General features: G+C 38.0%; 1 protein-coding gene across 4 annotated transcripts in view; it reads left to right on the forward strand.

The window, feature by feature from the left end:
* The window catches only part of TPD52L1 (TPD52 like 1), a 40,824-nt gene that overhangs the window by 13,575 nt on the left and 11,739 nt on the right, over window positions 1–15,510 (forward strand). For 2 of the 4 annotated variants that reach the window (XM_072408851.1, XM_072408854.1), the window contains exons 2-4: window positions 10,430–10,545; window positions 11,431–11,579; window positions 12,493–12,534. In XM_072408851.1, coding sequence (XP_072264952.1) covers window positions 10,430–10,545; window positions 11,431–11,579; window positions 12,493–12,534 — 307 coding nt within the window. The remainder of the gene's footprint in view (window positions 1–10,429; window positions 10,546–11,430; window positions 11,580–12,492; window positions 12,535–15,510) is intronic. The other 2 variants (XM_072408852.1, XM_072408855.1) reach the window with 1 other exon arrangement.

Raw genomic sequence — 15,510 nt, forward strand, 5'->3', positions numbered from 1 at the left:
TAAGAACAAAAATTAAGGGAGGGAGGGTGGGAAAAACTTGTCCCTTACTGCTGTCTCCTGCGAAAAGGACTCTACTTCCTTTTCCTGACCTTTTTAACTCTTACTGACCCCTCCTTTTGTCACCTCCCTACTCCCCCCCACCCCTTCTTCTGCACGTTCTTGCTCTAAAATATAACCCTCTGCTGTCATGCCGGCCTTCCACTTTAGAGAATATAAAAATTAGGTAATGCATGATGCTGATCTGATTAATTAAATACTCAAAGATGCCAAAGCTCCATCTGTAATCTCATAATAATTCTGAGTTTACCTCTAAAATGATTTTTAAGTAGTATGTAAAAAAGAAGAAAGGCATAGCTATGCAGTGTGTTGTCCCTTCCAGCAGGTGAGTTTTATTCCAGGTATCCAGCTGCTGAATATTCACCAGGATTCATGAAATATAAAGTATCCAAGCAGTGGGAGAATGTGTGTGGGAGGCCCCACTTTTCAATTTAGAGATTTAGTGTAGGTCATCAAGAAAATTGACTATTTTAAGCAGCTATAGAGTGAAACACTTTGAATCTTTTATTCTGCTGGAAGCAGAAAATTTACATAAAACAGAGTGGCAGGAAATGCTTTAGAGAAAGACAAAGAACATTAGGAATGTAAAAGATTATGGAGTACTACATGCAGTCAAAGTTTTTTAGTGGGGTGTTTTTTTATTAACATAAAAGGCTACAAAAACATTTTTTTTGTATGTATATGCTTTTATTTTTTCAATAATTAATTTATATTGTACACAATACAGATCAAACAGATAAATTATGTTGCAGTAATTAAATTGGAGGTACATAGCCTGATTTTGGGCTATTAATGATGAACAGGATGGTAAGGAACGTAACTTTGATTATTCATTCCAGAAGCATTGGAAAGATACTTGGCCAACCTGCAAATATAATGAGCAACTTATAAAAGTTGTGTGTCTGCTATATGCGTTACTTTTTTTCAGTTACATAGTGCAAAGCACACGCTACCCAATGAGCTGTAATAAGAAAAAAAACAATAAATCTTCTGGCTTTTGATCTGGTTTAAAATACCAATATCACAAACATAATTTGTTTGCATTTTGGTCTTTCAATATTGCCCATCTTACATGTTATAAGGCATGCTTATGGTTAGCAATGAAGAAAAGGTAAAATGTAAATTACACTGAAGCACCATTATCCAAGCAGCTGGAGTAGACAAAGGTTGTGTTTTTAGTGTTGTGGTGCCAAAAGCATATCAGTAGCAATGGATCATGCATAAGGAAAAATCTTTTTGTATTCCCATATATGCTGTACATATCTTGACTGTGGTTGGACAACATGATGGCCGCAGTAGCAGAGCCACCTCAATAGTAGAAAATAATTCACCCAGTTTGTATCACTGATCCCTAGCTGCATACACACTTATAGTCGTTGGAAGGGATCTTTTTTAACAAGCACTGCTCGATGCACGAACGAGTGCCATACATATAGCACTGATCTGCTCTATGCAGAGGGGAGGGGAAGAGCGACGGAGGGGCACCCCGCTGCGTGCTCTCCCCCTTCACTTGCATTACGATCATTTGTCATTCATCGTCCGTGGAGCTACCAGGACAGTCGCTCAAATGATGAACAACGCGCGCTCTACACACAAGATTCTTGCTCAATATCGGCCCTGAGCCAATTATCAGGCGAGAACCATTGGCAATGTGTACGTAGCTTTACTGACATTATGTCTTGTTTGCAACTGGAACTTGGCAGGGTCTTAGGTAAAACAATAATTGAAGATTGAATAGAGAACATTTACAGTACAGCTGAGGAGGATATGTATGGTATTGATGTTATTGTCTCTAAAAATGCCTTTTTTGAACCCTAAATATTCTGGGTCTGGTGCCATTGACGTGTGTGGTGTCATCATGCCAAGATCAAAGGAACTCTGTAAGGCCCCCAGAAAGAAAATATTTTTTGGAAAAAAGGTCTCCACAACATTTGAAATCAATCATCTTACTGTAAGAAACAAAAATCTGTAAGTGACATATAGTTCAAACGTATGTGTGATAATAAAATAAGTCTCCCAGAGTCCCCAAAATATAATTGTAGGATCTGCAGGTAGTTCTTGCAAAAGTTGGTGTCAAAGTGCATCTGTATGCCGTCAGAATTAGATTGCCCCAATATTTACCTGTGTGAAAGATATGCTATGAAAAAGCCTTTGCTGTCCAAAAAGAACATAAAAGCAAGATAACAGTTTTCCATTGAACTTACAGGCATGGCCAGGGCCCTCTAAATTATGTCTCTATGGACTTGTAAAAATACATTTATTTGACCCCGGTATCTGTAGACATGTTTGGTGCAAACGTTTCAGAACTACTTCATTCAAACTACTAATTGATAGTTATGTTAGTGATATGGTTTGGGTTTGCTTTCCTGCTTGCGAAAAGTATATTTATAAAATGTATTACTCCTTCTCTGATATAATGAGGGTCATAATGACCATAATGGCCACACTTCACTGCTCTTGCATGGGCTTTATCCCAGTTATGTTTAATTCGAGGAAGGATCTCTTTTGACTGGCAGGCTTTTTAGTATTTAGTAAGATATGAAAAGAAGAGTTCAACCAGAACATTTACCAATGTTTTCATGCATCTGTGGTGTGTTCACAAAAAGTTGGATGTAGATTTGTGACTTGCTAGCTAATATCTAAGCATACTATTCCTAAACATATCCTTAGAATCAATAGTTGTTAATAAATAATTGATCATACCATAGAGTAAATTCATTACTGGATTTGTAATATTGAGAAGTTGATAATGACCAATAATTGAACTAGTGGATACTGGTGGACAACAATTTAGTTTCATTAGAATTTATTGTATATAGTTTCATTTAATTTAAATGATTATTTTTAATCAAAAATATAACATTTTTATTTCATTTAGACTCAAATTTAAATGTGTGTTCATAATCGTCCATACAGGGTAAGAATGCCCTTCTACCTTCTCTCTTCTTTTTTATTTTTGTAATTGAACTTACCTATTGTCACACTTACCTCTTCCTCACTGAAGCGCAGCCATCACTCTCCTGCGCATGCGGGCAGTTCTAAGGCTGGGTGTGCCTCTGGTTCCAAGTTTTATCAATTCTGTCCAATCCGCTGGCCAATCAGAAAATAGCCTCTTGACCAGCCCTGGCCATTTAGCTAGCTCACAGACTGCACTCTGCATGTCTCTATTGTGCCGGGCCCCTAATTCTGTTGAGCTACTTCCTGTACACCTGGTGCCTAATTCAGTGTTTCCTGTGTCCAGCTCCTGCGTTAACTGGCTTTCATCCACTATCCTTCTGCTATGTGATTTGGTACCGTGTTTTGCCCACCTTGGTGTGCCCAAGGACCGCAACCTGGCAGTGACCAGCGGCGCAACATCCTCACCATCAGAGGCTCTGGAGAAGACCTGGTTACTGCGCCTTGGCCCTTCTCAGGGCTCGCACCACCTCCCAGCAAAATGCAGCGCCCCCTAGTGGTCCTGTCTCTCTGTGCATGACACTTATGACACCAATTTTGTGATATTGCATTCCTAATATTGATTATTTTTTCTAGTTTTTAGTTCTTTCTTATTATGCTTTGATTTGGACATGCCTGTTTGACAAACCTATCTGTATTAAACTAATACCAATACCAAAAAGGTATAAATTCTTATAATTCCCGTGATGTTAAATTAAGAATCCCCTTTGGTATTAGATTTCCCTATGGGAATTGACAGTATGTCTGACTATAAAAAAAACTGGTGAGTGGTCCTTTCAACCACTTTTTCAAGTGACAGGGAAACTAGGGGATTTAGATAATTACTTTGTGGAGCAAGTATTGGATTTATGTCTGGTAAACCACTTGTTAATGAACTGTAGATGATAACATCCTCCATATAAAACTACTACTTTGCTCTCACTTTAAAGACTTTCATAGGGGATTTGAGTTGGTAACAACTCCAGAAAAGAAATAGGTAGGTTTTTTTATTTGGCTTAATGGAGGTTTCTATTTAATAAAATAAAATGTACTGTAAGAATGTTTTTGTATGTGCAAAATGTTCTGTTTTTTGGCTGGGAAGTGTAACACTCCAAATCCTAAAATCAAATATTTTAATAATCTAAAATATGTCAAAAGAGAAAAATGAACATTCACCCTTTAGAAACATTTGATTTCTCTTTGTTCACAGCAACATTCACATTTAAATCAGGAGAACATTTAAACATGTCATTTGCACAAACGCAATGGTCTATGGAAAGGCACATTATTTTTGGGAAATGCAACACTTTGGACTATGCTAAAGCATTTGACATGGTACCCCACAGACGGTTAATATGCAAATTAGGGTCAAAAGGTTTAGAAAAGTCACTCTGTAAAGAACTGGTTTAAAGACCGCATCCAGGGAGTTGTAATTAATGTTTCATACTCTGAATGGTCTAAGGTAATTAGTGGTGTACCCCAAGGTTCAGTGTTGGGACCTTTACTGTTTAACATCTTCATAAAAGATATAAAGTTTGGGATTAAAAGTACCATTTCTGTGTTTGCAGATGACACCAAACTATGTAATGGAATTAGGTCCATACAGGATGTCTATAATCTACAAGCAGACCTGGATGTACTGTTTGATTGGGCAGCCAAGTGGCAAATGACATTTAATATAGATAAATGTAAAATTATGCACTTGGGGGCTAACAACATGCATGCTTCATACTGTCTAGGGGGGATACATTTGGGGGAGTCAGAAATGGAGAAGGATCTGGGGGTTCTGGTAGATCATAGACTTAATAACAGCATGCAATGCCAAGCTGCAATATCTAAAGCTAGTAAAGTACTTTCTTGTAATAAAAGAGGAAAACTGCAGAGATGGAGACATAATCCTGCCCCTGTACAAAGCATTGGTCAGACCACATCTGGAATGTGCAGTCCAGTTTTGGGCACCAGTTCACAAAAAGGACATTATGGAATTGAAGAGAGTGCAGAGAAGGGCAACTAAACTAATACAAGGAATGGAGGAGCTCAGCTATGAGGAGGGATTAGCTGAAATGAACCTATTCTCCCTTGAGAAGAGACGTTTAAGGGGGGATATGATCACCCTGTATAAATATATAAACGGTCCATGTAAAGAACTCTCTTCCCAATTATTCACTCTGAGATCATTACAAAGAACAAGAGGACACTCTTTGTGTCTGGAGGAAAAGAAGTTTAAGCTCCGAATAAGGAAGGGATTCTTCACTGTAAGGTCTGTGATAATGTGGAATCGGCTCCCTCAGGAAGTAGTTTCAGCAACTACCATAGATTGCTGGATGATTTCTAGAAGGACAGAATATAATTTGGTATTAAGGCTTTAAAGTAAAAATAACAGTGACTGTTCATCCAGGGAACATCCGATTGCCTCATGGAATCAGGAAGGAATTTTATTTTCCCTGTTGAAGCAAATTGTACCAGTTTTTTTTTGCCTTCCTCTGGATCAACTATGTCTTAAAGGGTTTTAAATCTGGGATATGTTTATTTCCCTAGTGGTTGAACTTGATGGACTTATGTCTTTTTTCAACCTAACCTACTATGTAATTATGTAACACACAACTGTAGAGTGGATGGGCACTAAATGTTGTTAAATAAATAGATGTCTAAGGTATTCATCTGGCAATATAAGTAGGCTTTTACATAGAGCAAAAATTAAAATCAATAATATTACTAATTTAATAAAAAAAACTTTTTTGTTTTCTTAGAAGACAGAGACAACCCAAGCTTCCAGGAGAAAAATAAAAACAGCAGGCACAGTGAAATTTGTTTTGGATTCCTTCAGCGAGACAGAGTTGTTCTAGATGAGTTGTCATGTTAATTGCCAAATTCACTCTGGCAGGATGTTCCTTATATTGACAGGCAATAAGAAAAAATAACAAAAGCCTGTAGGATATATTACCCAAACTGCTTTACATCACTTGCAAGCTATTTCATTTATGATCGTGCCGTTTAAATAAAATATAATATTGAAGAATGCATTGTACATACATGTCTTTTTTAGTCCTGTTTTTTAGACTAATATGTATACAATACAAAAACCTCTGACTTTGTGTTGTTTTTGTTGGATGCAGGAGGGAGAAATTACCTAATTGCATCTTGTGTTCTTAATGTATTGAAGTGCTGAAATTTTTTAGTTTCAATCTTTAGCTCATTTTAGGATACCCATCTGGTGGTTGAGTGGTTAGAGAGATGTATGCATTTGGAGCACCCTTGTATCAGCTTTGCCTGGGGGGTGTGCAGAGACAGCAAATGGGCTTGGGCAAGTGTTGTGTTTCTGCCTGTGGGTAGTGGGCACCTAAAAATTAATATATTGTCAAGTGGTTGCGTCTAAAAAGCACTGAATATTGGGTATTTAGACAGACTTTACAGACCCCAGTGACGTTCCCTTAGTGCAGACCCTAGTGACCGACCTCCTAGTGCATTCATCAATTACTGATTTGTAGGCAGCCCTTACTGACTTATTTTTTCACTCTTGGCTTATTGCATCTGCTTTTGTCTTCGCCTCTTTCCTGTGCCTGTCTTTCCAACTGGGTAGTTAGCAGAGGAATAGGAAGGTTATCACATTCCCAACTCTTCAATATTAGCACCTGCAAATACCTGCATTGGCTGCTGGAACAAGCAATTCAACACCGGGCACATGGGGGCTTGGAAACCACTAATTTGGTTACAACAGCCCCAGAAAATATGGATAATTAGGAGGAACACGATTTATGTTAGATGACCTTATATAATTATGTGACATTGTATAATATATTGTAAAAATCTTCCTATGTATCAATAAATTCATTTATATGTAGTATATATATATACATATACTATATAAAGCATCTTAGGACTTTGTGTAGCTGGAAATCCCTTGGGAAAACATGTTGTACAACATTAGAAGCCTTAATATATTCTGTAGTAATAAATCCCTTCATGTAGCAGTTAATTATGTACTACATAAGACATCCCAGGACACCCTGTAGGCATAAACCTCTAAATGTAATAGATTCTTATGTGCTATACAAGACATGTTAGGATAAATCTGTACCCATACAGCCATGAATGTCACACTATACTGTGGCCTACATAAATCATGTTAGGATAGTCCTTTGTATGACAATGCATTCTATACCACAGAAACACCCTGCAGCCATAAAGCCATTCATAGAACAGTGTGTTCTGTGCTACATATGACACTTAAATATTCTTTAGACGTATAGCCTTTTAGGAAGAAATGCTTTCTGATCAACTGAGATGTATTGGAATATTTTATGGCCATAAAGCCTTTTACTACCTAAAGTACCCTAGGAAATCCTGTAGCTGTAAATCCTTATACATGACAGAGCGTTCAGTACAAGGTAATACACTGCAAAACATTCTGTAGGCATTAATCCATTCATATGGCAATTTATAAGGTACGACATAAAACAGGTTATTTTCTACCCATAAACTTCTTTATGTGACACTGTATTTTGTACTAAACAAGTCACGTTAAGCTGCAAATAGACTGTTAAACTTTTTTTTAAGAGCAATTGTGGCATCAATAAGCAAGCTTGCAACCAGGCACCGCAGGCTTTGCATATTGTTGAGGAAAATCAATGACCAGCCAAAAAAATACAGCCTGGACAATCATTGCCTGTTCCCTATGATTGCTTGGCCAAAGGCATGGGATCATTTCTTGATCAAATGTAGTCAGCTAGCTCAGATGATTGTCAACTGATTGTTTACCAATTAAAGGTTATTAGCTCTTTTGTATGCTATACAGCTCTCTATGTATATGTGAAGGGTTAGTTAGTGATGCCAAAAGCAATATCAACATACAATGACTGGAAGCAAATGCAATTTTTGCTACTGTATATAATGTCACATATGCACATTAATACCTAATATTCATATTTAATTATCCATTTCACTACGGATGTCTTTTTGGCAAATACGGTGTATGTGGTTGTTAGATGTGCCTTGTTATACCTGGGTGAAGTAGGGACCTACTTCTCTTTAAATACTGTGCTATGTGAAGTATAAGCATTATAATTTGATCTGTAAGATGATTTCAGTGGTTTACATTAAAGCACTTGCTGATTTAATTTCTGTACTCTACCAAAGTGTTTACATACTAAAAATCTAAAATGACTAATTGCATTAGTTCTGAAATGCATATAATACGTGGGTGGTATGGGTAAACAATGAAGCTCAAATGTATGAATTTGCTTTGCTTTAGTGTTGCATTAGATATCTGCCAATATCTTTTCAGCCAAAAAAAACAATGACAAATAACGACTGCTTCCAGTGAGTGATATTGTGGTAAATCATTTTGTATTCAGTAAATCAGCATTTTAGGTTTTTGCCATGTTCATTTTGGCAGTGGTTTACCATAACATGTATTTTAAAGATACACTTTAATCATCTGTGAAGCTCTAAATTAGATGTAGCAGAGTTATTCCCAAATACTGTATGACTATGTGGGCTCCTCACTGTAGCTCACTCATTCGTGTCAATTCATTGTCTGAAATTAAAGATCCTCATCTAAGCCAACAATTTATTTTGTTTCTAATGGCAGAAATGTTTACATCTTTAAATATAGAATTTTTATCTCAGTTTCTAATTTTGGCTATATACAGATTTTTTCTATTTTTCTAGTTATCTCTTAATGCTGACAACCAGGGACATAACAAACAGTAGATTTTGAAGTTTCATAGTGGAGGAATCTTTTGATTCTTGCAGTGTGAGAAAAATTAGGTACACCCTTACTTATGCTTTCCGGACCTCATTTTTAGTTTTTGAGGGTGATTGGATTCCTAAGTAATCTGGTGGGGGGTTTACAAAAACTTGTGTGATGGCTGTGTCTGTACAGGCTGCTTGTCATAATCCACTTGCTGTGTTCAAACCTTTGGTACATAGAGTACCCTCATAGCTACCTCAGCTTTAAGGAATTTCAAGATATGGGATCACAAGTTTAAAACTTGTTAAATTGAACATTGGGGGTGCTGTTTAAAAAGCAAGTTAGCCTAGAAACCAGAAAATGAAAATGCAAATTGGGGACCTTCAGGGCTACTTACATAGCATTGGACTGGGGACCCTAAATTTATACATAGTTACATAGTAGGTCGGGTTGAAAAAAAAAAAGTCCATCAAGTTCACCCACAAGGGAAATAAACATATCCTAGATATAAAACCCTATGGATGTAATTGGTCCAGAGAAAGGTAAAAAAAAAACCCTGGTACAATTTGCTTCAACAGGGGAAAAAAATTCCTTCCTGATTATATAAGGCAATTGGATTTTCCCTGAATCAACAGTCATTGTTATACATACCTGATACAAAACTAACTGTCATTCGATTCCACCCTGTCTGCTTTCCTATTTGAATCCTAAGTTCTCTGGAATAGAGAAGTGTAGGAAATCAAAAATGTAAGTGTCAGTGGGGGCTGACAGTCCTGTTAATTCATCCTACCCATCCAAATTTTCTGCTTGACGTTGTGCTCCAGTGTCAGTCAGTGGGTGGGAGCAGCGGGTGTAAAGATGGGAGCGTGTAGGTGAGTGGAGCATGGATGAGGACAGGTGTAGGGGCGATGTGGCAGAGAAAGGAAGAATAGGCATAGATGACAGGGGGGCCCCCACATCAGTCCTGCACAGGGGTTCACTGTTGGCAACGTCCACCACTGACTGTCACCACCCCAAAAAGTCAAGAGAGAAGCAAAGACAAGGTGATTTAAAACGTCATTTCCACTTTGAACTCCAGCAGCCTTACTTTCAGTCCTATATTTGTCATGCTCCTCTCCTCTACTGAATCAGCTTTTTATTACCTGCAGTAATTTATAGAGCCAATCATAATTGTGGATTGCAAGTCCAGTATCCTTAAGCACTTTCCCTTGAAGTATTGCTGGTCCATCCATTTTTATTCAAACCTTTTCAGTTCCTCAAACTAGCATCCTTCTGCCAGGGCATTTTGATATTGAAATAACTCCTGCTCCCTGCTTTTATCCAGGTTGAGGGCTCGAGAGAAGTACTATGGTAGGGTGCTGTATCTTTGTTTTAGAAACAATGTGCAAAACCCTAATGGCCCTTCTTATCAACTATGATATGTTTGAATTGAATACAGAACAAAAACTGACTGCCAACAATACTTTGTAAGAAGTCCAGAAATATTATTCATTCCATTCCATAACCATTTATTAGAATCTAAGTAGACATATATGAGGATATATTTCACACTGATCTGATTACAATGACCTGCTGTCAGCAACAAGTGATCCTAGGATGAAGTGAGCTCTCCCACCTGTCCAAAATGTACCAAAAAACATTCAAGCTTTCAGACTACTGTAAATTGAATGGCTTATGACTGCACTTCCCTGCAGTTTGTATAAAATTTCTAGTACTGAAGTTTACAGCTCATTTTATTTCTTGCAGATCTCCTGGACACTCAGCCACTCCAGGAAACAGAAGAGGAATTAACAGCTGAAGCTGAATTTACTGAAATTATATCTGAGGAAGAGAAGGAAGAACTCAAGAATGAATTGGCAAAGGTAAAACCCCCTTTCTGGTGTAAATCTAGAGATATCTATAAACAATAGGGTATCCCTAAACCATTCTGCAGAAATAGGCAAAATCAAGCAATACCAAGTGACAAAATCAAATGACATCAAGGATGTCCAAGATTTATCACAGACTTTAGGCTGACTAGGTAAACAGATATTTTCTAAAATCTGCCCAGTCCTCACAGTACAGAAGAGGCCTACTGCATTCTTTATCCTATGCAGATTACATCAAATATTCTACTTTGGACCCTTTACTCTTCTCCCTGTACAAAAACAATGTGTGTATCTGGAACAAAAAAACATATGCATATTAATTTTGCAAAACATGCACATTTCCTAGTGTTCTTTACATTTAAAGGCACTGCAAGTAGAGAAAAATACTCATTGATGTGCCAGAAGTGCATCAGCTCCTAAGTACCATTCTAGGGTGACAAGACAACTCTTTTGTGTGGACTGAGGGGTATTAGCCATGGCTAGCTGTCTATTGCTAAACTAATTATTTGCACCCTATCTTCTTATGTCCACAACCCAATTGATTTGTAGTCAAAATAAAAACTGGGAGGGTTCCTTGTGTGGATAGGACACAGACTGCTCTAAATTTCTCACTATATAGTATTTTTTTTATAACAAAAACCTCTCAATGGTATATTTAACAGGTAAAATAGGAGCAAAAAGGATGAGATCATTGTCATGATGTACACACACTTTAATAATATCATGAACACGTCCGAAAAGGACAAGTACAAACTGTAACTGATATAGTGGTATAATAGCTGTATGACAAATAAAAAAATAGTAAATGTACAGATCATGGCAGACAAAATGCAATCTGTTTCTGCTACCCTTTTGATTGTTTTTTTTCTGTTTACAAAGCTGGAAGATGAAATTGTAACTCTACGTCAAGTGTTAGCTGCCAAAGAGAAGCACCTTGCTGAGATAAAACATAAGTTAGGAGTCAGCATGATGAATGAGCTGAAACAGAACTTCAGTCGAGGCTGGCATGATGTGCAGACCCATTCTGCGTAAGTACCCACCTTGTTCACTGTGACATGTGCAGCTTAAGTATGTTGCACTTGCTTTCACAGTGGTATATTATCTATAGTAATATACCAGTTGTCACACTTACCTCTTCCTCACTAAAGCGCAGCGCCTCTCTCCTGCTCATGCGGGCAGTTCTGACTCTGGGCATGCCTAATTTCCCAAGCTTCATCAGTTTCACCCATTCCACCAGCTAATCACAAAATAGCCTCTTAATCATCCCTGGCTATTTAGCTAGACATAGCAATGAGCGTTTGCGCAATGTGTCTCCTCTAGTGCCAAGCCCCCTAGCTCTGCTGAGCAGTTCCTGTACACGTGTTGGTTAATTCAGTGTTTCCTCTATCCAGCTCCTGCACTAACCCCTTGTTGCCCAGTCTTTTGTTTCCAGCCTGTTCCCTTGTGCTGTTCCAGTGTTCCTGTCTATCTGTGGATATTCCTGTGCCTCCTGTTGCTTCCAGTGTCTCCTGTGTTCCCTGTGTCTGCAGTGGCCCCTGCGTCACTGGTGTCTATTTCCTAGATCCCTGGTATTTGACCCCTGGCTTGTGACCTGACCTCTTTTGCTTGCTACCTGCCTTGACCCTGGACTTTCTTGACAAATGTTCTGCTTAGTGATTTGGTACCGTGCATCATCCTGCCCACCCTGGTGTGCCAAAGGACCACAACCTGGCAGTAACCAGCATCACAACATCCTCAGCACTGGAGGCTCTGGAGAAGACCTGGTTGCCGCTTAGACTCTGAGCCTTGGCCCTTCTTAGGGCTCACACCACTTTTGTGCAAGCCGTAGCTCTCCCTAGTGGCCCTGTCTCCCTAACTGTGACACCAGTTCCATTTATCTATTGAACTAAAACCATCAATGTATACAATCCTTTATTTTACATGTTTTATACTCCTTTGTAGACCTGTTCCTGGGATAAGTTACCACTATGGCATGCACGGAAGGTAAATGTAGCTGTTCCATGCATTTAAAATAACTAAATTTCAAAATACATATACTGTATATATATTATTTTGTGTGTGAGGGGGATATTTTAGTTTTATGCAGGTATGTTCAAGTATTCTCTATCACAGAGATGTTTTATTACTTCATCATTGATATAACAATATGGAAGTGAAACTCTTCTGAAACTAATGGGAAAAGGTGACACCATAGGAATACAGCATTTCATCTACTGTCTTATCCTGATGACTACCAAAAGGTTTCCCCTCACTTTCAGAAGTGCTAACAGAGTACTGGATTTTGGCTGCATACCTTAACAATATTTAAATCCTTTTTATCTTATTGTTTTTGAATAAAAACTTTTTTTAAATAACCAATTAGTAAAATCTTTTGATTAATAATGATAGTGAGTCTATAAGCTTGATAAACGAAAATGTAGAATTGTTTCCTGACATGTTGCCTTCGGGTATATAAACTACAGAATTATGCATCTTGACATGTATAATATTTAACTGCAAGCAAAACACAAATTGAAAATTACACAGGAGTAAAATTATAGTGTAATTGGCCTGAAAATCACCTTTGCAAACCCATTCAGGCCTGAAATGTGCTAATTGGCTGAGAAAGTGAATATGAATTAGTGGGCCGCCACAGCTGCATATCCAAATAGAGCCTCAGACTGTGTTATATAGTATGTTCTGTTCATGCTTTCAGCACTGAAGGTCACTCCAAATCATATTTTCCTAATTAAGTCAGTGAATGGATGGCTGATCTACTAATGATGTCATTTCAGACTTTAAATAGCACAGGTGTATATGGACAGTGTAGGTATTAGTTATTGTCAGCAACTCTTTCTCTAATACACTGCTTACAAAGGCATGGACTGTGGATGGACTGCCTTTGTAATTGACTGATGCAAATGTAATTTTATCTCTTAACAATGTGCCCATATATGGAGAAATAACATCCTATACCATAACTAGGTTGTCCTGCTACAATGCCAAACAATTCAGAAATATCTATATGTAGTTTTATGTTCACATATGTCTTTATTTATGTATCTTTTACAAGCATTTACTGACGATTATTGTCTTTTTATATGTTCCACTACATACAAAAAAACATTTACTACATGGCCAAGGATTCCCAGAGTTCTATGGGTTAGCTATACAAACAGAAATAGGCATTGCTATGTAGATAGATTAGATTATAGGAATTTACATATTCCTAAACCAACTCTGTTTGTTGCTTAGAAAAAAAATATATATATAAAGTTTCTTATAGTTTCCTAATAAGAACAATGCTGACTGCCGCTCTGATGATTGCCGCCTAAATTCTGTTGAGAAATGAGGACTTCTGGGAGTCCCAAAACACCAGAAGGCTGACATCTCTGAAAGTGTTAATTGTGTGAACAGACTCAAATCAGACTACCGAGAGAGGAGGTGTACAGAGAAACTATTCAGTTTGAAGTTATTTATGTGGCAGTCACTTTAACAAGCAGTAAAGGCTTTACAACTATTCCTCACCATCCTGTAACTGTTGGTTTGCTCATATAAGAAGGCTGACAAGCCTTTTTTAGCAAAGTATGCCAGAATATATTGGAGATGAATGCAAATTCTAAGCTGATGTTGCAAAATTTAAAGAATAATTTCACAACATTGCCTACTGCTTGGTAATGGGATTGTCCATAAATTTACTTTTAGGGGTTACAAACATATGGGATAGTACATTAACATACATAGCGGTGTGCTGCATCAAGTGCATTGGAGATGCATTATGTTGAGGTACCATTAAAAATTATGGGTACCACAACACGTTCATGCATTAAGCAAGTGTTATTGTGCCTTAAGTTAAACATGGTATTACAACTCACAGCAAATTAAAGGTGTTGTTACCTTACCTGGAAGTTGTGCTTCCCCACAACCCATCCAACAAGGTCCTAAACCACTCTCCACTACACTCAGTAGGCCTGATTTAATAAAGCTTTCCAAGGCAGGGGAGGATACACTTTGATAAGTGAATCTGGGTGATCCAGCAACCTGGAATAGATTTCTTCAAAGTAATTTGCCATTTGTTAGCAAATGTTTTGAATCCAGGACCATTCTAGGTTTGCTGGATCACCCAGCTTCACTGATAAAAGTGTATCCTCTCCAGCCTTGGAGAGCTTTAATAAATGAGGCCCAGTGGCTCAGCAGGCATGGCGGGGCACACACGTCCAGGAGCAGATATGCACACATGGGTGCCATCCCTGGAGATGCTGCCAACAGCTATTCTAGGACTCCTAATCTACTGCATAGCATTTTGGAACTTTCCATAATATTTGACTACATGTACCCCTTTTTTGGAAATCTATATTGACTGCTTCCTGCCCTAACCTTTGCCTGGATGACCTACAATGCCTTGCCTGCTATTTGCCCTGACCTTCTCTTTGATCACCAATAAAGACCCTTCCTCTGGTAGGGTGACACCTAGGGCTGCAACCTGGCTGTGCCTTGCAACGAAAACTCCCTTAATCATTAGAGTTACTAGCCCATCACTCCTAGCTGGGTGCTCTGATGAAGACCCGGTGTCATTTGGACTCCACATCTCAGGTGATCTCACAATACCTGCTGGCAGGGGGGGTGGTGGTGTAAAAAAATAGTCAGATATGTTATTCTCTTACATTAGTACAAATGTTTCATCCGAGAATATTCTGATTTTGTGTTTTACGGCATAGTACATTCATTTTTCCATATTATTTATTAAAATATTTTTTTCAATGCATAAAATACTGCTAGACTTGCACAATCATATTCATAATCAGTTTATAAATATAATTCCATGCGGAGTGCTCAGATTTAGTCGCCATTTTCTAGAAGATACGGCTGCTGTGTATTTTCAGCTCTGAATATATCCTTGCAGCGGTCTTGTTAGCTGCTTTAGAGCATATAGAAGATGTCACTAACAGAAGCGTGCATTAAAAATGCTGACAAAAGCTG

The sequence above is a fragment of the Pyxicephalus adspersus genome, chromosome 4, assembly GCF_032062135.1.
Source record: "Pyxicephalus adspersus chromosome 4, UCB_Pads_2.0, whole genome shotgun sequence".
NCBI classification, from domain to species: domain Eukaryota; kingdom Metazoa; phylum Chordata; class Amphibia; order Anura; family Pyxicephalidae; genus Pyxicephalus; species Pyxicephalus adspersus.